The sequence below is a fragment of the Perognathus longimembris genome, chromosome 14 (assembly GCF_023159225.1).
Source record: "Perognathus longimembris pacificus isolate PPM17 chromosome 14, ASM2315922v1, whole genome shotgun sequence".
Lineage (NCBI taxonomy): Eukaryota > Metazoa > Chordata > Mammalia > Rodentia > Heteromyidae > Perognathus > Perognathus longimembris.
In genome coordinates this window covers 21,114,497-21,136,626 of record NC_063174.1, presented here as the reverse complement: position 1 = coordinate 21,136,626, position 22,130 = coordinate 21,114,497, and the positions used below count along the sequence as shown (strand labels likewise).

General features: G+C 41.8%; 1 protein-coding gene and 1 non-coding gene across 4 annotated transcripts in view; both read left to right on the top strand.

Moving 5' to 3' along the window:
- The first annotated feature begins 8,317 nt into the window (after positions 1–8,317).
- Positions 8,318–22,130, top strand: part of Sos2 (SOS Ras/Rho guanine nucleotide exchange factor 2) — a 70,836-nt gene continuing 57,023 nt past the window's right edge. Inside the window, exons 1-2 of one of the 3 annotated variants that reach the window (XM_048362616.1) lie at positions 8,318–8,542; positions 19,224–19,349. In XM_048362616.1, coding sequence (XP_048218573.1) covers positions 8,456–8,542; positions 19,224–19,349 — 213 coding nt within the window. In that variant the 5' untranslated portion in view covers positions 8,318–8,455. Of the gene's footprint in view, positions 8,543–8,695; positions 9,360–12,642; positions 13,504–19,223; positions 19,350–22,130 lie in introns of those variants that run through there. The other 2 variants (XM_048362617.1, XM_048362618.1) reach the window with 2 other exon arrangements.
- LOC125363686 lies at positions 11,926–12,028 on the top strand. The gene has a single exon (XR_007213279.1). It is a non-coding gene; the product is annotated as a U6 spliceosomal RNA (small nuclear RNA).

Below are 22,130 nucleotides of genomic sequence, written 5' to 3'. Positions count from 1 at the left end.
CCACCTCTGGGCATAGTGGTAGAGTGCTTGCCTAGCATTCATGAAGCCCTGGGTTCAATTCCTCAGTACCACATACACAGAAAAATCTGGAAGTGCAGCCTTGAGCAAAAGGAAGCCAGGGACAGTGTTCAGGCCCTGAGTCCCAAGCCCCAGGGCTAGCAAAAAAAAAAAAAAAAAAAAAAGTATACTTGGTAGTAAAATTAAGCATTTTAGATTCTAGCTTCAATGTGTTTGTACATTTTTTGTGTCATAGTGTTAAATCTTTTATCCCTACATATATGCATATATACCAAAGTCCTTCCCTTGAACCTCTTAAGGTTTGAGCTCTTGGAGCATTGCCATTACTGTTGGCAGAGTTCCCCCTCCCCTGAGGCCATTTGGAAATCTGCCTACTGGTCTGTGGGATAACCTTAACCCTCAGAACTTTGTTCAAAGGATTGTAGTGAGAGTGGTGTGTATTGCCAGACTCTGGCATTTGAAAGTTTGTTGGGACAATACTTGGAGGCTGTCCAGCCCTGGTGGCAGCAACTCTGCTCTTCCAGTGAACCTATGAGAGATGGTTATATTAAGGGTGGCTCTGTTCTGGGCCTTTGATTATGTGTAGGTTTCTGAGCATACACTATTTAAAGATCTTGAAAACATTTTTGAGGAGCAATTGTGAAGTCAGTTGCTTTAAGTTTTTCTAATGCATTTATAGGGAGTTTTTGAAATGTGTTCATCAGGATTTAATGTAAAAGGGTAGATGCAAGGACAGGGCAAATGTAATTGAGAAAGGATGCCTAAGAGATATTTTCAAGTGCTTTGTCTCATTTAAAGTGTTTAAGAGTGCAGAAAAAAGCCCCAAAGGAAAGAACAATGGCAATCTCAACCAGTTTTCTAGCCTCAGATTCTAGAAAGGATCACTTTTTCTGATGAGTGCTATTTTCTGCTATGGAAAGAGTATCACATCAAAGTTGTCTTTTAGGATGATTTTACCTGGCCAAGCACCACTGGCTTGTGTCTGTAATCCTTGCTACTCAAAGAGTCTGAGACCTGAGGATTTTCAGTTCTAAGCCTGGGCAGGAAAGTCTAAGACTTTTATCTCTAATAAACTATTAAAAAGCTAGATGTAGAGCTGTGTCTCAAGTGCACATACAGTGGTGCACATATCTAGCTAGTTACTCAGAAAGCAAGTGGATCATTTGAGACCAATCTGGGTGATATAAGGAGACAATGTGTCAAATAACAAAAACAAATTACTGAGCCTGAATAGAGTAGAATGTTGCAGTCATAAAACAATACTTTGTTGCAGGCAGGTGGTATAAACTAACATAGGGGCACATTTTCTATGCCTGAAAGGGTAAATTTGTATTTCTTTGCGTTATTTATTTTTTGAGTTCAGTTGTAAGGAATACAATCTATTCCAGTTAATTGAATGTGGATAAATTGATTCTAGGGCATATAAAATCATTTGAAAGCTGATGAAGTAGACTCTAGGTTGGGCTTTCTGGAACAAGTCAGGCCTCCAACAGAGCAGTTCCAAACAACTGTGATCCTTCCATAGGGAATAATCACACAGTGAGGGCGGCTAGCCTTTGCTGTTGCTGCTGCACAGAACTAGCAACTGAGTGGTGCTTGTCCCCAGAAATAGCCAAGGTAGAACTCCATGCCACTTCTGCTTTCCAAAGCTCACTCAAGTGTGTCTGATAGGCTCAAGCTAAAAGAAATCACATCTTAAACTGTGACTGCAAGGGAATCCAGTTTTCTAATCTGCAATAATAAAAGGGTACAGTGTATGTTGCCTACCATATATCTCTATCACACCTAGTAATTAGTCACAAATAGTAAACATTTTATGTAAATTACTATAATTGTTAACACTTTGGGGCAAACAAATCCATGCTTGTTTTACTACATTTCTCTTTACTAAGACTCCTATTCTGCAATCAGGATGCATACACATACATGATTGCCAGCCCACCAACATCTTGCTGGAATCTGTACTGAATAGATTATGAGTACATTGTTGACAGCTCAACTGGTAACTATCAGGACTTGGAAGGATTTGATTGTATTGTTACATTTAGAACTTGCATGGGCATCTACCACACACTGCAGAACCTGTAGCATTAAGCCATGGGTATGGGAAGTGGCAGTCATCAGCTTCTGGAGTAACTGAATCCAGGACTCATTCAGGAATGAGCACAAGAACTTCATCTACATTCTACATCAGACTATGTCTTTCATCCTAGCTGGGAAATCTTGAGCAAGCCACTAAAATCTAGATGTTCATGTCATAACACCAGGAATGTTACAGTCCTCTCACAGGACTGCCCTGCTGACTGACTAAGTGAATTGATGGTTCTCCATTTGAAAGGTTTGTTTTGAGGCCAGGACTCTGGTTCCTCCAACACTACTTGGCCATGTATTTGATTGCAGTAGACTCCACAGCACACTGCACATGGCACTAACCTGAAATCCAAGGGACAAAAAGAGCTGTGGAACTTAAGGAACTGGAGCTCCTCCTGTCTCTGGCTCCTGAGTACTGAGATCACAGATTGCAAGTGGGAGTGGTAGGAAGATGATAGCGAGAAGCCTTTTTGCTCTAAGTGTGGAAGACTGTCCGTGCATGCATGCCCTTCATGTATTCAATGAGTAGTTACCACTCAGCAACTGGAGGAAAGTGCTCATCATTCACCATATCTGAACCCAGGCAGAGTAGATTAGGAAAAATGATGCATGGGAATCAGGGGTAGGCCTTTCATTAATAAATAGCTTGATGAAAAGCACACTGGTGCTGTTTTGCTTTGCTTTAGGCCTGACATTCTTTCATGAATGCCCGTTGTGGAGCTTGAAGTCAGAGCCTGGGTGCTGTCCTTGAGCTTTTTCCCTCAAGGCTAGCTCTCTATCACTTTAACACCCAGCACCACTTCCAGCTTTCTGGTGGTTAACTAGAGATAAGAGTCTCACAGATTTTACTGCCTGGGTTGGCTTTCAACCACAATTCTCAGATCTCAGTCTTCTGAGTAGCTAGGATTACTGGTGTGAGCCACTAGTGCCTAGTGACTGTCTCCATCTTGTAGGAGACATAATTGGATGGTTTCAGTGTCATCACCATATTACAGAGTGACAGGAATGTTATTCCTGCTTAATTGCAGATTGTATGTTATTGGGGAATATGTGCACACACGTCGGTACTGGGGCTTGAACTCAGGGCCTGAGCATAGTCCCTTAGCTGTTTTACTCGAGGCTGGTGCTCCACCACTTGAGCCACAGTTCCACATGTAGCTTTTTATTAGAGATAAAAGTCTCCTGGAGGGTTGGGAATATAGCCTCGTGGTAGAGTGCTTGCCTTCTATACAGGAAGCCCTGGGTTCAATTCCTCAGTACCACATACATAGAAAAAGCCAGAAGTGGTGCTGTGGTTCAATTGGTAGAGTGCTAGCCTTGAGGAAAAAAAAAAAAAAAAAAGCAGCAGCAGCAGCCAAGGGCATACTCAGGCCCTGAGTTTAAGCCCCAGGACTGGAAAAAAAAAGTTTCTTGGAGTTTCCTGCCTGGGTTGATTTCAAAACTTGGCCAGGGCCTGGCTACTGATTGTAATATCCTAACATTATTTTTAGGTAAGGGAGGGGACATTATAAATATGTCAATCCTAGCTGGGTGCTGGTGGCTCACACCTGTAATCCTAGCTACTGAGGAGGCTGAGATCTGAGAATGGTGGTTCAAAGCCAGCCCAATTACCACCAGAAGAATGGAAGTGGCACAGTATCTCACAGTGGTTGCATGCTAGGCTTAAGCAGAAGAGCTCAGGGACAGCGCCCAGGCCCCGAGTTCAAGTTCCATGACCCAACAAACAAACGGAACTTGGCTAAAAGACATTTTTGTTATGCAGTCTCTTGCAGGGGCTGGAATTTCTAGGCATAAGCCTCCTATAGGAGTCATAGAACCAAGGGTGGTCTGAGTATCTTCTCCAACCTTTTCTGAGGGGTAGAGTGTATGTGGACCAAAGCTACCTATGGCAGTAAATAATGAAATCAAGTGACACAAAAGCTTAGTGTTTCCTGTTGTGTTGCTTAGGTTTGCTACTGATTGACACTACTTACAACTTCAAGTAAATTGAGGAAGTATGAAATAGTAAATGGAAGGAATGTTGAATAAGTCCTTGAAAATGTTTTTCTTTTCTTTTTTGCCAGTCATGGGGCTTGAACTCAGGACCTGGGCACTGCTCCTGAGCTCTTTGGTTCAAGCCTAGCATTTTACCATTTTGAACCACAATACCACTTCAGGTTTTCTTGTGGTTAATTGGAGCTAAGAGTCTCATGGACTTTTCTGCCTGGGCTGGCTTTGAACTGCAATCCTCAGGTCTCAGCCTAGAATTACAGGCGTGAGTCACCAGTGCCCGGCTCTTTTCTTTATTTTACACAATTCTTTTTTGTTGTTGTTGGCCATGGGGCTTGAACTCAAGGCCTGATCACTGTTCCTGAGTTCTTTTGCTCAAGGCTAGCACTCTATCACTTGAGCCACAGCTCCATTTCTGGCTTTTTGGCACTTAATTGAAGGTAAGATTCTCACACATGTTCCTGCCTAAGCTGGCTTTGAACCACAATCCTCAGATCTCAGTCTTCTGAGTAGCTAAGATTACAGGTATGAGCCATCATTGCCTAGTGCGCGCGCGCCCTCTCTCTCTCTCTCTCCCTCTCCCTCCCTTTCTTTTCTTACCAGTCCTGGGGCTTGAAGGGGCCTGGGCTCTGTTGCTGAGTTCTTTTGCTCAAGGCTAGCACTCTACCACTTAGGCCACAGCACCACTTCTGGCCTTTTCTCTTTATGTGGTACTGAAGAATCCAAACCCAGGGCTTTATGCATGCTAGGCAAGCACTCTACCTAAGCCACATTCCCAGCCCCTTGAAAATGTTTTTCAATTTGAGAATATTAGTGATTAAGAATCTGCCTTTTACAGGGCTGGGAATATGGCCTAGTGGCAAGAGTGCTTGCCTCGTATACATGAGGCCCTGGATTCGATTCCTCAGCACCACATATATAGAAAAAGCCAAAAGTGGCACTGTGGCTCAAGTGGCAGAGTGCTAGCCTTGAGCAAAAAGAAGCCAGGGACTGTGCTCAGCCCCTGAGTTCAAGGCCCAGGACTGGCCCAAAACAAACAAACAACAAAAAAGAATCTGCCTTTTAAAAATGGGAGATGTATGCTGGGTGCCAGTGGCTGACATCTGTCTCAGCTTTCTTTGTTCTCAGCTGGCTTTCTAATTTGAGCCACATATCCAGTCTGGCATTTTGCTAGTTGATTGGAAACAGAATATCACAGATTGGACTTTGATGAGAGCTCTTCCCGGTTTCAACTCTATGTAACTTGGATTACAGACATGAGCCATCAGTGCTTGACTATCTTTTATATATTTAAGAGATACTGAATGAAGAGAAGAGAATAAAGTTAATCATTCAATGTATATTCTAAAAAATTAAGAAGAGTGAAGGAAGTGGTGGGTGTGGGAGGGATGGGTGAGAGAACTGAAAGGGGTTACATTGATCAAGATGCAATGCATTAATAAACTGCTTTTTAAAATAGCAACTCCTTTACACAACTAGTTAAAGAAAATAAAAAGTTTTTATAATAAAAAGATGTTTATATCTCCTGTGAATATCTTTTCAGATTCCTTTCAAGTTTATTTTTATTGGTAGGAACACTTCTATGTGTTAGTGAAATTATCTTCAAAAACGAGTTTCAGGTTTACTATGTTTGCTTGTTTGTTTTTGCCAGTCCTGGGGCTTGAACTCAGGGCCGGAGCACTGTCCCTGGCTTCTTTTTGCTCAAGGCTAGCACTCTACCTCTTGAGCCACCGTGCCACTTCTGGCTTTTTCTGTATATGTGGTGCTGAGGAATCGAACCTAGGGCTTCATGTATATGAGGCAAGCACTCTACCACCAAGCCATATTCCCAGCCTCAGCTTTACCATGTTTCTGAAAATCAAATTTATTGCTCAGTGCCAGTGGCACTGGGATTGCAGTTTGAAGCCAGCCTGGGCAAGAGAGTGTGTGAGACTCTTATCTCCAATTAGTCACCAAAAGCTAGAAGTGGAGCGGTGGCTCAAATGCTTTCCTCAAGCAAAAAAAGCACAGGGACAGCCCTCAGGCCCTAAGTTCAAGCCCCAGAACTGGGGCACCTGTGTACACACATACACACACACACACACACACACACACACACACACACATCAAATTTATTAATCAAGATCTCCATGTCAAATGAAAAATTATATTTTTTTCATGTAAATCTTTGGCATATTAGGACTTCCTGGCTGTATAGCACATGAGAGATTTGAATCCAGTAATTTTTTTCTAGATGGCTCACTTAACTGGACGAGAACCTTTTTCAGTGTGTGATCACATTTCTATTTGCCTAGCCCAGAGATCATTCAGAGACGAGGTAGGTTATGTAAAAGGGTGAAGAGTGCCAGGTGGGGAGCATATCCAACTGGATATGGGGTGGCACACTTTTCTAAAAAAGGCAGCCACTACCCTGCTCCTGCTGATTAGTTGTTCGCACAAATGCAGTAGGACTCAGGGTTGCCAGATCTTTGTCAAGAAAGCTGGAAGTGTATGTATGCAAGCTCTTGATTTTAATATAGTAATAGCAATTTAAAACTTTAATACAGCCTTGGCTAAGCCAAATGTGTTTTCATGCCAGGTTCGGTCCAGAGGAGCCTTCTCATATGTTTATCCAAGAATGAAATTTCTCTCAGCAACTTTCCTATGAGAAAATACAGTCTGCTAATTTAACAGCCTAGTAGTTTATAGTTGTGATCTGGGAACGGGAAAGAGAAGGAAGGATGCTCTACCCAAGCCAAACTCTGCCTTCATGGACTGAAAGATTAACTGAAGACATACAAACTGTTTACTGTCTGCTTTTTATCTGAGTACATGGGAGTAATATGTATGTAGCCATTTAGGACTTTTTTGACTCAATGGATTCTCAGATTAGAAAAATGATGTCCTAAAATTTCCAACTTTGCTATGCCCATTCTGCCAGGGTGAAAAAATAGTGTAGGTTGGAGCTAATCACCGCTCAGCTACTGATTCTTGAGCTTAGATTGTGGCAACGGAGGAAGGCCATGATTGTTAAAAAGCTATGTGTTCTGCGACTGAGTTTGTGTTAATAATAAAAGTTTTTAGAATTTTTGTGTCTCCAACTCAGAAAAGCTTAAGGTCAGGGCATCTTTTCTGCGCTGCTCATGTGTTTTGTAGCACCTGAAAACTCCTTGATTTGAAGGACACGATCAAGAAAACGATTTTAAAGCATCATCGGAAAGTTTCATGAAAACGACAGGACTTTTGTGAGCAACACAGCGGCCCTTTCAAGCGAAGCCCTTTGTATTTAAGTCGGATTAAAACAGTTACCTTCTTTCTCTTTTGTGGCCCTGCAACTCTGGGCTGAGCTTTCCAGTTCCCGCAACACGACTTTATCAAACAGCTACCGCGTCCTCTATAGAAAGGAGCCACGCAGAGCACAGACGCATGAATTACAGGGTCCGTCCCCAGTGCCCCGCTCTCTCCGGGTCCCCATTACTGCAGTCCAGGGGCTCAAGGCTCCCCAAGACCGGCATGGAGACAGGACAGCCTAACGGGGAAAGGCGAGGGAAGGGAGTACACACTTTAAGGACCGCAGGAAAAAGTTGGGGAGTACTTACGCTACACCCCCTCTCCCGGCCCCCCTCCCCACCACAGTTCCCGGGAGAGGCAACTCCCCGCCAGGCCCCCGGGCCCCCCACCCCCGCGCCCGGCCGGCGCCACCGCTCGCCCCGCGCTGCGCATGCTCAGTGCGGGGCGCTGCGAGCGGCCCGGGAGAATGAGCGCGGGGCCAAGGAGGCGGGCCGAACCGCGGCTGCAGGGACCTGGAGCTCAACGGTGGCGGCGGCGGCGGCGGCCCCGGGGCGCTCGCGGCGGCTGCTGAAGGGGCGGCGGCCGGCACCAGGCACGCTGGAGTGGGGCTCCTTCGCCGCGCACGCCCAGTCGGTCCCCAGGGCCCTCCGGAGGTGACTCGGACGGGCCGGGCGGCGTTGCCTGCGGGGAGGGCGGGGATGGGGCGATGAGGAGACCGCCCGCCGCCGCCACCACCGCCGCTGCCGCCGTCCGCCCGCCGCCGCCTTAGCGGGAGCCAGGGCGGGGGCGAGGCCCGTGGTGCGGTCGCCCTGCTACGAACGCAGACAAAGGAGGAGAAGCCGCCCCGGGAGCGGGCCAGAGCCGCGAGGTGTCGCCGGGGGTGGTCCGGGCTCCCCCGGAGGCCGCTCGGCCGAGGCCGCCACCGCCACCCGCCCGCTCGCCGGCGCCGCCCCCGAGCCGCCTCGGCCGTCTCTGCGGGCCGGGCGGGAGGCGGCGGCCGCCGGCGAGGCGAGGCGGCCCCGCGCCCGGCCTGTCAGGCCACCGGCCCGCGGGCCGCCCCCGATGCGGAGGCGCTGCCGCCGAGGCCATGCAGCAGGCGCCGCAGCCCTACGACTTCTTCAGCGAAGAGAACAGCCCGAAATGGCGGGGACTCCTGGTCCCAGCCCTGCGGAAGGTCAGTGCGGGAGCCCGGGGCGGCCCGGACTCGGGGCGTGTATGTGTGGGGGAGCGGGGGTCCCCTAAGTTGTAACGCGGAGCGGCCGCTCGCGCGCCCAGAACTCGGGGCCCGAGGTCGAGTTGTGTACACACTCCAGCTGGCGACGAAGCTCGCAGAATTGCCTGTTGCATCCGAAAGACATTTTCTTAAGTTTTTTTTGTTGTTGTTCGTTATCCCCCTCCCACCCCACTTTGGCCTGGTCCCGGAAGGAAGGTTTTGTTATGATCATAAAACTGGATTTCATGTTGCAGTCATTTCGTCAGGCAACTTCCGCCCTTGACCAATTTGTTGTCCTCAGGCTGGATTCGGGCAAGAGAAAGTCCCGCTGGTATTTTAAGACACTTTCTAAAACAAAAGCACATTTTGCAGCTGAGTAATTACTTTTAATTAAGTTCTCCAGGGTGGGGAGGCTTCGCCCCAGGCGCATTTGCTTACTGAGATTGTCCAAGGCTTAAAAGGCAGTGCTTTTTAAAATTTTTTATTTAAAAAAATATGAATGTGTTTCACATGTGGGAAATGTCAGTGACTCATGATAACCATTTTCCACTTGTGGAGGTAAATCTGGAGCCTCCCTACTTCCTGCAGAAGGTGTCTTACCTGAGTATAAAAGATGTCATAAAATCTGCTCAGTTGCTTGATTTTGTGCCATTTAGAAGTTGGAATTACTTTTAAGGAACACAAAAATGGAGCAGCTCGCACATATCAGCCTTTAAAGCTTGCCGTGCGTTGCTCTCTTGCATCTCTCGTTCATGGGGTTGGCCTAATGTGAATTCAGGTAATAATTATCCTTTTATATTTGCCCTTTTGTTAGTCAAGACATTTAAGGAATGTTCATGGATAGAGGATTTGCTTTCATATCTACTGAATTTCCTTTGCCATTAATGCGAATTTAGTCCCCTGCCTTTTGTGCAGAATAACCATGAATAAAATTTAAAGTAATAAAAACATTAATTCAAAAGCGCTTGAAAAATAACTTACCATACATTAAATTCTTTAAAATGAGAAGAAGTAGTGCATTTTGAATGTAATCACATTTTTCTCATACTTTCAGAATTTTGGATTTTCTTTTTTCATAATACAAGGAGGTATTGATTCCCTTGGGGCACTTACCACCTCAGGTCTTTTTGTAGATCGTGATGAAAGGCTATGATCATTTCACTAGTGTACCAGGTGTTAAAATATCATATTGACCTTCCTTCTGTAAGGAGACTGAGCAAAATGGAAAGTGTGCCGGGTGGTGATAATGAACTCTGTCCCGAATTAGAAACAAAGGGGAGGGGGCGGATTTTTGAGACAGTAATTTGCCCTTCTACCGCAGAGAAATGTGAGTGCAGCTATCAGGCCTATGTAGTCGGCAGTGTGGTAAGTATAATATACTCATTAGTACTCTTTGGTAGTAAATAGTATTTGAGCGTAGGTGGCATTGACTCTGATAATCCTTCATGTGAGGATAGAGATTTTTTTTAAGATTCGTTTAGACTAGCATCTGGTTTTAATTCATTGCTTTGGTCCTATTATTTTTTATTTGTGTGTTGTGATCATTTTCCAGGTGCCCTTTAGTCCCATATTATTGTATTCCACTGTAGTGGTATATCTTTTGCTAATGAAATAAAGACATCTAGGAGATAGGGCTGGGATGTAGCTCAGTGGCAAAGCACTTGCCTAACAAGTACAACATCCTGGGTACCAAAAAAGAAAAAGACAAAAAAAAAAAAAAACCCACAACACTTTGTATCATTAACCTGCTGTTGTTATAGAATTGAGACACTTTAAAAAATATTTTTGGAAAATTTTTGGTTAAGGTATGACATGTATGACATGCAGTTTTGTGGTATTAGGGATATTCCAGTATGTAGGTTTAGTGTCTGCTAATAAGCATTATAGAGCTTGTGGTGCTCAAGATTCACTCTTTGCAAGAAGCCGTAAATTTTAGTATGCATCTGCCAACTGTGTCCATGTGCAATGAAAATTCTGCTAGTTCTGGAGATTGAATTCTGGGCCTGGGTTCTGTCCTTGAGCTTGTTAAGGAGAGAGCTCTACCATTTGAGCCACAGCGCCACTTCTGGATTTGTGTGTGTGTGTGTGTGTGTGTGTGTGTGTGTGTGTGTGTGTGTGTGTGTGTGTGTGTGTGTGTGTGTGTATAGTTTATTGGAGATGAGTCTCACAGAGTTTCCTGCTGGGGATGGCTTCAAATTGTGATCCTCAGGTCTCAGCCTTCTGAGTAGCTAGGATTATAGACGGGAGCCCTAGGCGCCCTGTTGGCCCAGCTGGGAGGCTGTCGTAATACTCAAAGCATCTAGAACTTGGCTTCATTCTTTACCTGACCATACAGTTGAAAAGACTTACTAAGATATGACTAAAGATTCTCTGCTGTAGTTGATAATGACATTGAACATGTGATGTATTCTAGTTTTATACACTAACATTTATTGAACTTATTTTAGGTAGTTTGTACCATACATGCTGGATCCTAAGTATACAAAGATTTTTTTTTTAAGAAGTGAAGGCCATGCTGTAAAAGTATTTACCATCTAGATCAAAGCTTAGTATTTATTTTGGGTTATGTGAGAGCAATTTGACTTCAGGGTCCTGTAAGGAATATATATATGCGTGTGTTTAAAAAAAAAAGTAGTTTTATTGGCTCTGTCAGGCTTAGAATTGTTAGAACAGAATTTCCAGGAAGTAAAATCATGACTTTCATGTAATTGGAAGTGAACATGTCAGTAGTTTCAGCTCACTATTAAATGGAGGAACTAGTAAAGTGTTAAAGCCACTTATATGAACATTTATTTGAGGATTTATAAGTTATTTAATAAAGACACACTAAGATTGTGTTAGTAGTTAACATCCTAGAACACCAAAGAGTAAGTTTTGGGTTACTTTTCTACTGGATAGAAATTCTTTGCATCTTGATTAGCCAAAATTCTATAAGTTCATCTTAGAAGTTTGCGCAGTATTCTAGTAAATAAAAAGCAGTCAAAGGGGGCTGGGAATGTGGTTTAGGGGTAGAGTGCTTGCTTAGCATGCACAAAGCCCTGGGTTCGATTTCTCAGCACCACATAAATAGAAAATGCCAGAAGTGGCACTGTGGCTTAAGTGGTAGAGTGCTAACCTTTAGTATAAAGAAGCCAGGGATAATGTTTAGGCCTTGAGTCCAAGCCCCAGGACCAGCAAAAAAAAAAAAAAAAAAAAAGCAGTCAAAGGTCCAAGCAAGAACTGCCATGGAAAATGCCTAGTATTATCTTTTGCTTACTTTTAAGTTTTGGCTGCTCTTTATGGAGTGTGTGTGTGTGTGTGTGTGTGTGTGTGTGTGTGTGTGTGTGTGTGTGTCTTTGATAGTAGTATTACCTATGCAATACTTATCCTAAAATTGAAACAACACAGAGAAGGTTAGCATGGCTCCTGCACAAGTTTGAGAGCAACTGTGTAAAGTATTCCATTGAAAAAAAAAAAGGACAGAAGGGCTGGGAATGTGGCATAGTGGTAGAGTGCTTGCCTAGCATGCATGAAGCCCTGGGTTCGATTCCTCAGCACCACATAAACAGAAAAGGCCGGAAATGGTGCTGTGGCCCAAGTGGTAGAGTGCTAACCTTGAGCAAAAGGAAGCCAGGGACAGTGCTCAGGCGCTGAGTTCAAGCTCAGGACTGGAAAACAAACAAACAAATAAAACACAACAACAACAAAATAGGACAGAAAGAAAATGTGAAGTGTTGATTTTTTAAAACCAACATTTTCATTTCATAATGTAGAAACACAAAGGTTGAGAAATACATCTGTGGAAGATTAGTTTCAAAAATAGAAATGTGGTCTTTTTTCTTTTCTTTCTTTCTTTTTTTGGTATTGGTATTAGGGCCTGAACTCTGGGCCTAGGTGCTGTCCCTTAGCTTTTTTGCTCAAGGCTTGACCCACAGTTCCACTTCTTGGATTTTTTGGTAGTTAATTTGAGATATGACTCTCGTGAACTTTCTTGTCTTGGCTGGCTTTCAACTTCAATCCTTAGATCTCAACCTTCTGAGTAGCTAGGATTACAGGTGTAAATCACTGGCATCTGGCCTTGCTCTTCCTTTTTTTTTTTTTTCCCCCAAACTTTTATGTTTTGGGTGGTGATAGAGGTTGAACCCAGGACCTAATGCATACTCAGCATGCTCTACCACTTATCTATACCCCAGGCATACCATTAAACCTCACCTTGGGCATTTAAAAATATACAAAGCTATAAAGCAGAGTGAAACAACTACTACTAATGGATGATACATGGATTTTTAACATTACTGCTAAATTATGTATCTTCCCTAAAAGAGCCAGGAACACAAATGCCTTTACCACTACTCCCCAAGAACATTGAAGCTAGCTTATTACTTGGGGGGAGGGCTCTATTTGTAAATGCATTTTATTACCTTTGTCTTTCTAGTACCTTTGTGTGCTTGTGCTATTTGGTTGAATGTTGAGGTAAATCAACATTCTTCATATGGGAAATATGCCTTAAAGTAATTGAATCAGATTTTCCAGTCTTTCCTGTTTTCTGTAGTAGATACCTTTTTTTTTTTTATAAGGTTTTCTTTACCAAGCTAGCCATGGAAATGAAAATGTCTATTTTTACCATCTGTGGTTACAAATAGAGTAGGAAATTGGTTGTTTTCCTGGTCAAGAATTTGGCTTGAAACCCAAATTTGATTTGGGGTACATACTGACCTTCCTATCCTGTGATGATTTGCTTTTAGATGTCTGTCTAAAAAGCAAGTGATGTGAGAGAACAACTAGGTTAATTACTAACAAGGCAAAAGAAGGTAGCACCTTTTGTGGAATCTGAAAGTTGTAGTGTTTTTGCTTTTGTACTAATAACTCTCAAAAGTTTGTTTTAGAAACTGGACAGGATCTTTCAGAGACACACAGCAAAATGTAGAGTGATTTGAGGAAATGTAAGTTGGTTTCATTGATATATAGTAGAGTCAAAGAAGCCTTCTTGAAGGAAGTGCAGTGTTCTGGGGGCTATGTTTAAGTACATTACTGAATGCCTTTCATGTGTCAGTCACTGTACCTAGGGTTTAGCAAATGCCCTGCTGTCCAAAGCTTGCATGCTAAGTGGCTGTGGCAGGGGCCTGGGAAAGGCAAAGTTATCTGAAAGATCAGGAGGAGTCAACAAAGCAACAGGAGAAAAGATTTAAGGAAAAGGAAAGGAGATAGATAGGTAACTTGTTTTAAAGAATTGGGAGAATAAGGGTCTGAGGTTGGTGTGGTCTAGATTATATGTAGAATAAGATTCGTTTTTTTACATAAGAATAGGATTTCCTTCAGGATTATCATTTGTCTGGCAAAGTAATTAGAAAACTTTATCATAGTTGCTTTTTGAAAAGATCATTCCAGGGCTGGGGGTATGGCCTAGTGGCAAGAGTGCCTGCCTCATATACATGAGGCCCTGGGTTCGATTCCCCAGGACCACATATACAGAAAATGGCCAGAAGGGGCGCTGTGGCTCAAGTGGCAGAGTGCTAGCCTTGAGCAAAAAGAAGCCAGGGACAGTGCTCAGGCCCTGAGTCCAAGCCCCAGGACTGGCCAAAAAAAAAAAAAAAAAAAAAAGATCATTCCAGATGAAATCCAGAAACTAATAGAGATCCTGTGGTCATTTTTTTTTTTTTTTGACCTGAGAACTGTTCTGGACCATAGCAAATAGAACAAAAGTGAATCATTTGGAATGATTCTATACTAAAAATGACCCAAACTAGCACAAGGGATTCAGCTAGAACTACAGAACTACATGATCATTAAGAATGCATTTTAACTTCGTGCATTTATCTCCCGATCAGCCATGATTTAGCGGCCTTTTTACAATTTTCAGATTAATTTTGGTGTTGTATATTAGAAGCAATAATTTTTCATTAAAGTGTTTGATGCTGAGCATCACCTGTGTTACCACTTGACATAAACCAAGTATATAACTTATTTTAACCATGATATCTTTTTTTTTTTTGGCCAGTCCTGGGCCTTGGACTCAGGGCCTGAGCACTGTCCCTGGCTTCTTCCTGCTCAAGGCTAGCACTCTGCCACCTGAGCTACAGCGCCCCTTCTGGCCATTTTCCATATATGTGGTGCTGGGGAATCGAACCAAGAGCCTCATGTGTAGGAGGCAAGCACTCTTGCCACTAGGCCATATTCCCAGCCCACCATGATATCTTTTAAAGGAACAATAATTTGAATATATCTTCTGTTAGCTTTCATATTTGAATCAGGAAAGAATTTTAATGGAACTAATGGTTTGAACATTATTTCATTATTGTCATTTTAGAAATTAACAACCTAAAATTTATTTTCTTCTTTTTACAAAAAGAAGAAAATTTTTAATTAAAAAATGTGATAGTAGTAGAAAGCTGTTTGAAATGTATAAAGCCTTACTTTACATTTTAATGTATAATAGTGAAGCAACAGAAGAAAAATAATACAGAGATTGAGATATGAATACTAGTATTGGCTCTTCCAAATAAAATTTTCTGTGCTATAGTTTTGTTTATTAAATTATTTTGGGAACTGAAACACTGCCTCTTATTCCTCCTTATTTCAGACTTCTTATCAACCACATCATTTTGATCTCTCCAGATGTTAGTTGTTACAGATTTTTGTTCTTTATACCCTCACTCTTAGAGATCAGCTTTCTTTCCTGCTTTACATTTCATCTGTGTTAGATGATTTCCAAGTTATTCAAATTATTCCCCCCCTCTGTCTCTGTCTGTCTGTCTGTCTGTCTGTCTGTCTCTCTCTCTCTCTCTCTTTCTCTCTCTTTGCCAGGGATTGAACCCAGGGCTATGCACATGCCAGGAAAATGTTCAGCTATAAAACTATATTCCAATTCTAATTCTAATATTTTACCTCAGACCTCTCTCCTAACAGTTTTAAAATTCTTTCTTGACACTTGTGCATAGATATTTTTTTGTTTGTTTTTGTTGCCAGTCCTGGGGCATGGACTCAGGGCCTGAGCACTGTCCCTGGCTTCTTTGTGCTCAAGGCTAGCACTCTACCTCTTGAGCCACAGCACCACTTCTGGCTTTTTTCTATATATGTGGTGCTGAGGAATTGAACCCAGGGCTTCATGTATACGAGGTGAGCACTTTACCACTAGGCCATATTCCCAGCCCTGTACATAGATATTTAATGGATGTCTCAACCAATGCTGAATACTTCCTTTTCCCACTAGAACTTGCTCTTTTTTTTGTCATGGTGTCATGACAGTATATGGCTATTCTCTTTTTCTAGTTGCTCAAACAAAAAATCTGGAGTTATTCCTGAATCCTGTGTTTTTTCATACCACAGATCAAATCTGTCAGCAAATCTTTTTAGCTGTATTTCAGATTGTAAGTATATCCAGTCTCCATTTTATACTTGTGTTCCTCTTCTACAACCTGGAATCTAGGTAGCACCAATCTTCTGGAAAATTGGAGTAGCCTCTTTTTTATTTTTAAAAAGCTTCATTTTTATTTGTATTACATGTTTTAATTAACATATACTGGTTGTACAAGCAGAGTTTCATTGTGTCATTTCTAATGGATCTGGATCAACCTTATCCCCACTTTCCTCCATCCAACTCACCCTTCTTAAAATAATTTCAACATTCTATTTTCATGCAAATAAACTACCTCACCCAGATGAAATCCTCTTAACTGATCTAGTTTACTCTTGTCCCATTCAGTCTTTTTCCAGAATGGTAGATAGAGGTGAACTCATGTTACTTTTTTGTTGAAAAGTCTATCAGTGCTTCTCAGAATAAAAAATGCAGGTCTTCTTGAGGGACTGCTCATATAGTGCTCCCTCACCCCTTATTTAACAGTCTTCCTTGTTTGCTTTGTTCCTGCACCATACTGGCTTTCTTATTCTTGTAACATGTAGGCATATACTAGTCTCAAGATTTTTGTACTTGCTCTGTCTTCTTCCTGGAATATCCTTTCCTCAGATTATCATCATGTGACTTAGCTTTGTTAAGTTTTTGTAGTTAGACATTGTCTTGGAGACACTCTCACCTCTATCCTCTATAACCATCTAAAACTACTATATCTCCCTGTTTCCTGGACATTCCAACAAAGATATTTATAGATGTTCACAACATGACCTAGACTAAACTTAAGTTTTGTCTCATGAGCCTACATCTCCAGTATAAATGCTGTCTGTATCCAGCTCTCAAAGCAGCTTTCATCCTTCCCCTGTCTCCCACCAGGCTCACATGTAATCACTACTGAGTCATGTTCCTTCCTCCTAAGTTAGGACTTTCTGACTTTTTTGCTATGTGTGTCTCCAAAAGAATTTTGAAAAGCCTGCACAATTTTTTGTCATATATAAGTGTCAACTGCAGTTTAAGTACTTGTACAACTTTTTTTTAATATCCTATCTTTGGAACTTGTCATGTATATTACCTTACAGCCAACTTCAACTCAGTAGAGTTAGATTTCGGTATCTAGTAGCCACATGGATTAGACTATATAACTGTTAAGTGTGTGTACGTGCATATGTGTGTGTGTATGTGTGTGTATCTGTGTGCATGCGTATTTATATATTTTTCATATGTCAGTGACAGGACAAATTCTGAGATGAGTTGAGTGATTTCATTATTGTATGTACATCATTGAGTGTATTTACATAAGCCAGTTGGTATAATCAGTTACTTACTGTGGCCTTTAATACATTTAAGAGAAGTAAATATAAGATGAGTGTGGAATACCACAGTTTTGTAGTGACTTTTTTTTTTTTTGGTGACAGTCTTGAGGCTTGAACTCAGGGTCTGGGCACTATCCCCGAGCTTCCTTTTGCTCAAGGCTAGCACTCTACCACTTGAGCCACAGCGCCACTTCTAGCTTTTTCTTTTTATGTGGTACTAAGAAATTGAACCCAGGGCTTTATGCATGCTAGGCAAGCACTCTACCACTAAGCTACATTCCCAGCCTTGACTTTTTTTTTTTTTTTAAAGAGACAGGATCTTACTGTGTTGCCTAGGTTAGCCTTGGACTTCTAGGCTCAAGCGATTCTCCTGCCTCAGCATACCCAGCTTTAGCCCCCCACCCTCTGTAGGTATGAATGCGTATACTCTAAAGTAACAATGAAAAAGTATAAGGACTGAGTATGGCTCTGTGGTAGAATGTTTGCTCAGCATGCTAGAGGCTCCAGGTTAAATAAGGAAATAAATAAGTAAATAAACCAGTAATGTAGTTATGCATTAATTATTATCAGCCTTTATATACTGTTCACAGTTATATGTGCTGTGCTTTTATAAAACTGGCAGCTGCAATGGGTTTGTTTACACAAGCATCATCCCATGCTAGTGAATAATGTGCTGTGCTCACTTGACAGCTATAATATCACTAGGTGATAGAGGTTTTCAATTCCATTACTATTTTATGGGAACCACTTTTATATATTTGATTGGTTGACCAAAATATTATGTGGCTATGACTGCATATAATTGCAGTTTTGAAATTGATTCAGTCATTTTTACACTCTAGTTGCAGTATATAAGAGTTTCTATTGTACCACATAAATTACAAACATAGGTATTATCAAACTTATGTCTGGTGAGTGCATAGTTTCCAGTGTGGTTTGATGTATATTTTCTTGCTTATTAAAGAGTCAGAACATCCTTGGGTGTATATTGTCTATTTGAAGTTCTTTTGTGAAGTGCTAGTTGGTTTTTTGTTACATTTTTGCCTTTTTTTCTATTGGGATTTATTAAATTTAATTTTTTATTTATCCATTTTTATTAGCATAGATTAATTGTACAGAGGATTTCATTATGACATTTTCACACACATAAAGTGTGTCGTAATCATCTATTTTTTTTTTTTTTGCTAGTCCCGAGGCTTGAACTCAGAGCCTGAGCCCTGTGCCTGGCTTCTTTTTGCTCAAGGCTAGCATTCTCTCTCTTGAGCCACAGTGCCACTTCTGGCTTTTTCTGTTTATGTGGTGCTAAGGAATTGAACTCAGGGCTTCGTGCATGCTAGATAAGCACTCTATCGTCAAGCTACATTCGCAGCCCCCATGTATTTTTAAAATATTTTTTATTGAACTTTTAGGACTGCTTTTCAGTTTGTAAATTTATGTATTATATTTATTTTCTCCAACTCTGAAACTTACCATTTTACTTTCTTTATTTTATTTTTTTGTTGGTCATGAGGCTTGAACTCTGGGCCTGGGTGCTGTCCCTGAGCTCTTCAGCTCAAGGCTAGTACCCTACCACTTTGAGACACAGTGCCATTTCCGATTTTCTGGTGGTTAATTGGAGATAAGAGTCTCAAAGCTTTTCATGTCCAGGCTGGCTTTGAACTGGGAACCTTAGATCTCAGCTCCCTGTGTAACTAGGATTACAGGTATGCACCACCAGCACCTGACAGAATATTTTATATGTATATACTATTTATTTAGTGGTAGGGAGAAGAGAGTGTAGTGGCTTCCTAACAGTTTTGTCAAAAAAGTTTAAATAACTTTTTCTCTGTGGGTTAAGAAAAGTTTACATGAACCAACAAATAGTTTTGCTTTTGTTGTTTTTATTTTATGTTCATGTTTGAGTAACCATTTAAGTGCAATATTGATTGTATATAAAATTGTCATAGATTATTCATTTCATACTATTTTATCAGAATTTCAACTGAAAACTTTTCTTTTAAAGGTTCAGGAACAAGTACATCCCAATCTCTCAGCTAATGAAGAGTCTCTCTACTACATTGAAGAGCTTATTTTTCAGCTGCTTAATAAATTATGCATGGCCCAACCAAGGACTGTTCAAGATGTGGAGGTAAAAATAATTTTGTTGTTCAAAAAGCCATTGAATTAACTTTTGTATCTAAATTTGTATTACTGTATTGTGAAAACTAGACCCATTAAAATAATATCACATAATTTTAATATAGGTTACATAATTGTGATTTGTGTTAATATTCCTCTGTGTGTGTGTGTGTGTGTGTGTGTGTGTGTGTGTGTGTGTGTGAAGCTCATTTTCTTTACTTTCTTTCTTCTTTTTTTTTGGTTGGTCTGGGCACTGTCTCTAAGCTCTTTTGCTCAAGGCTACTAACATACTACCACTTTGAGCCATACTACCACTTCCTGTTTTTTGATAATTAATTGGAGATAAGAGTCTCATGGGCTTTCCTGCCAAGGCTGGCTCTGTACCGTAGTCCTCAAACCTCAGCCTCCTGAGTAGCTAGGCTTATAGTTGTGAGCCACTGGAGCCTGTCTAAAGCTAATTTTCAACAAAGATACCAAGACAGTTCCTTGAGGAAAGGAAAAATTTTCAACAAAAAACAAATTACTAGCAAAACTGGATAGATTTATGGATGAAGAAATTTTGGAACTTACCTCACAAACTTGAGAGATCATAGTTTCAGATACAAAGCTGAAAATAAATAAATAAAAGAAAATAAGATGGGTGCTAGTGGCTCAAACCTATAATCCATGCTACGCAGTAGGCTGAGTTCTAAGGGTCTTGATTTGAAGCCAGCCAGGCAGGAAATCCATGAAAAAGTCAGAAATGGAGCTGTTGCTCTAGTGACAAAGTGCTAGCTTTAAGCACAAAAGCTCGAGGATAGCACCCGGACCCTGAGTTCAAGCTCTAGGATCTACACAAAATCTTTTTTTTTTTTTGTCAGTTGTGGGGCTTGAACTCCGGACCTGGGTGCTGTCCCTGAGCTCTTCTTTGCTCAAGGCTAGTACTCTGTCACTTTGAACCACAGTTCCACTTCCAGTTTTCTGTTAATTGGAATTAAGAGTCTCACAGGGGCTGGGAATATGGCCTAGTGGCAAGAGTGCTTGCCTTGTATACATGAAGCTCTGGGTTCGATTCCCCAGCACCACGTATGTAGAAAATGGCCAGAAGGGGCACTGTAGCTCAAGTGGCAGTGTGCTAGTCTTGAGCAAAAAGAAGCCAGGAACAGTGCTCAGGCCCTGAGTCCAAGGCCCAGGACTGGCAAAAAAAAAAAAAAGAGTCTCACAGACTTTTCTGCCCTGGTTGGCTTTGAACTGGGATCTCCCACTCAGATTTCAGCCTCCTGAGTAGCTAGGATTACAAACATAAACCAACAAACAGTACCTAGCTTCCAATCAAAATCTTACAAGTTAAAACTTCCTCAGTCCTACTGTGAGAAGGATCTGATCAATTCTTGATACTTCTTCTATTGTCTTGATTCAGAGTACTTGATTGCTTCTTAATGGTGCCAGTCTCTGTAATAACCAGATTCTACTTGTTCCCAACCTCAGCATGCTCCCTTTCTGGGAAATTTTGAATTTTTTAAATCTTTCTGCTTTGTTTTTTTCTCTGGATTCTCCCTGTAAACCTGGCTAAAAGAAGCCAGCGAGAAAGGGGGAGGGGGAAGGGGGGAATGAGGGAGGAGGTAACAAACACTACAAGAAATGTATGTATCCAATGCCTAACGTATGAAACTGTAACCTCTCTGTACATCAGTTTGACAATAAAAATTAAAAAAAAAAGAAGCCAGCGATAACCATGCTACAGCCTGAATGCTGTGCTGTCTTAAAATTTTCTGCACCAACTTAAGTTAATTAGTCTATTACTTTAAAAAATAGTTTGGATTAGTTATACAAGGTGGGTATTTCGTTGTTACATCTCCACAGGTTTATATTGTACTGTATTCCAATCAATTTCATCTCTTCTGTCAAGTTTCCAGTTCTCCTCCTCCAATGGACTAGCATCTCCTACTCAGTTATTTTTTGTCAGTTGTGGGGCTTGAACTCAGAGCCTGGGTGCTGTTGCTGTCTCTGAGCTTTTCTGCTCATGGTGAGCCCTCTACCACTTGATCCACAGCTCTACTTCTGGCTTTTTTGTGGTTAATTGGAAATAAGTGCCCCATGGACTTTTCTGCCTGGGCTGGCTTTGAACTGCAATCGTTAGATCTCAGCTTCCTGAGTAGCTAGCTAGGATTACAGGCATGAGCTCCCGGTGCCCGGCTCTATATTATCTTTTTTTTTAAACCAAAAAATGTATTCATTTCGAGGCTGGGGATATGGCCTAGTGGCAAGAGTGCTTACCTTGTATACATGAAGCCCTGGGTTCAATTCCCCAGAATCACATAAACAGAAAACGGCCAGAAGTGGCGCTGTGGCTCAAGTGGCAGAGTGCTAGCCTTGAGCAAAAAGAAGCCAGGGACAGTGTTCAGGCCTTGAGTCCAAGCCCCAGGACTAGCAAAAAAAAAAAAAAAAGTATTCATTTCAAGAATCAGAACAAGCTCTATCATTATTATCTGCTTGCACTAAAGATAGTGATAAAAGCCAGGCACCAGTGGCTTATGCCTATGATCCTAGGTACTCAAGAAGCTGAGATCTGAGGATCACAGTTTGAAACCAGCTGGGGCAAGAAAGCCTGTGAGATTTTTTTTTTTTTTGAACTCAGGGCCTGAGGCACTGTCCCTGAACTTCTTTTGTTGGAGGCTAGCACTCTTCCACTTGAGCCATAGCACCACTTCTGGCCTTTCCTGTTTATGTGCTACTGAGGAATCAAACCCAGGGCTTCATGCATGTCAGGCAAGCACTCTACCACTAAGACATTTTCTCCAGTAATTACCAA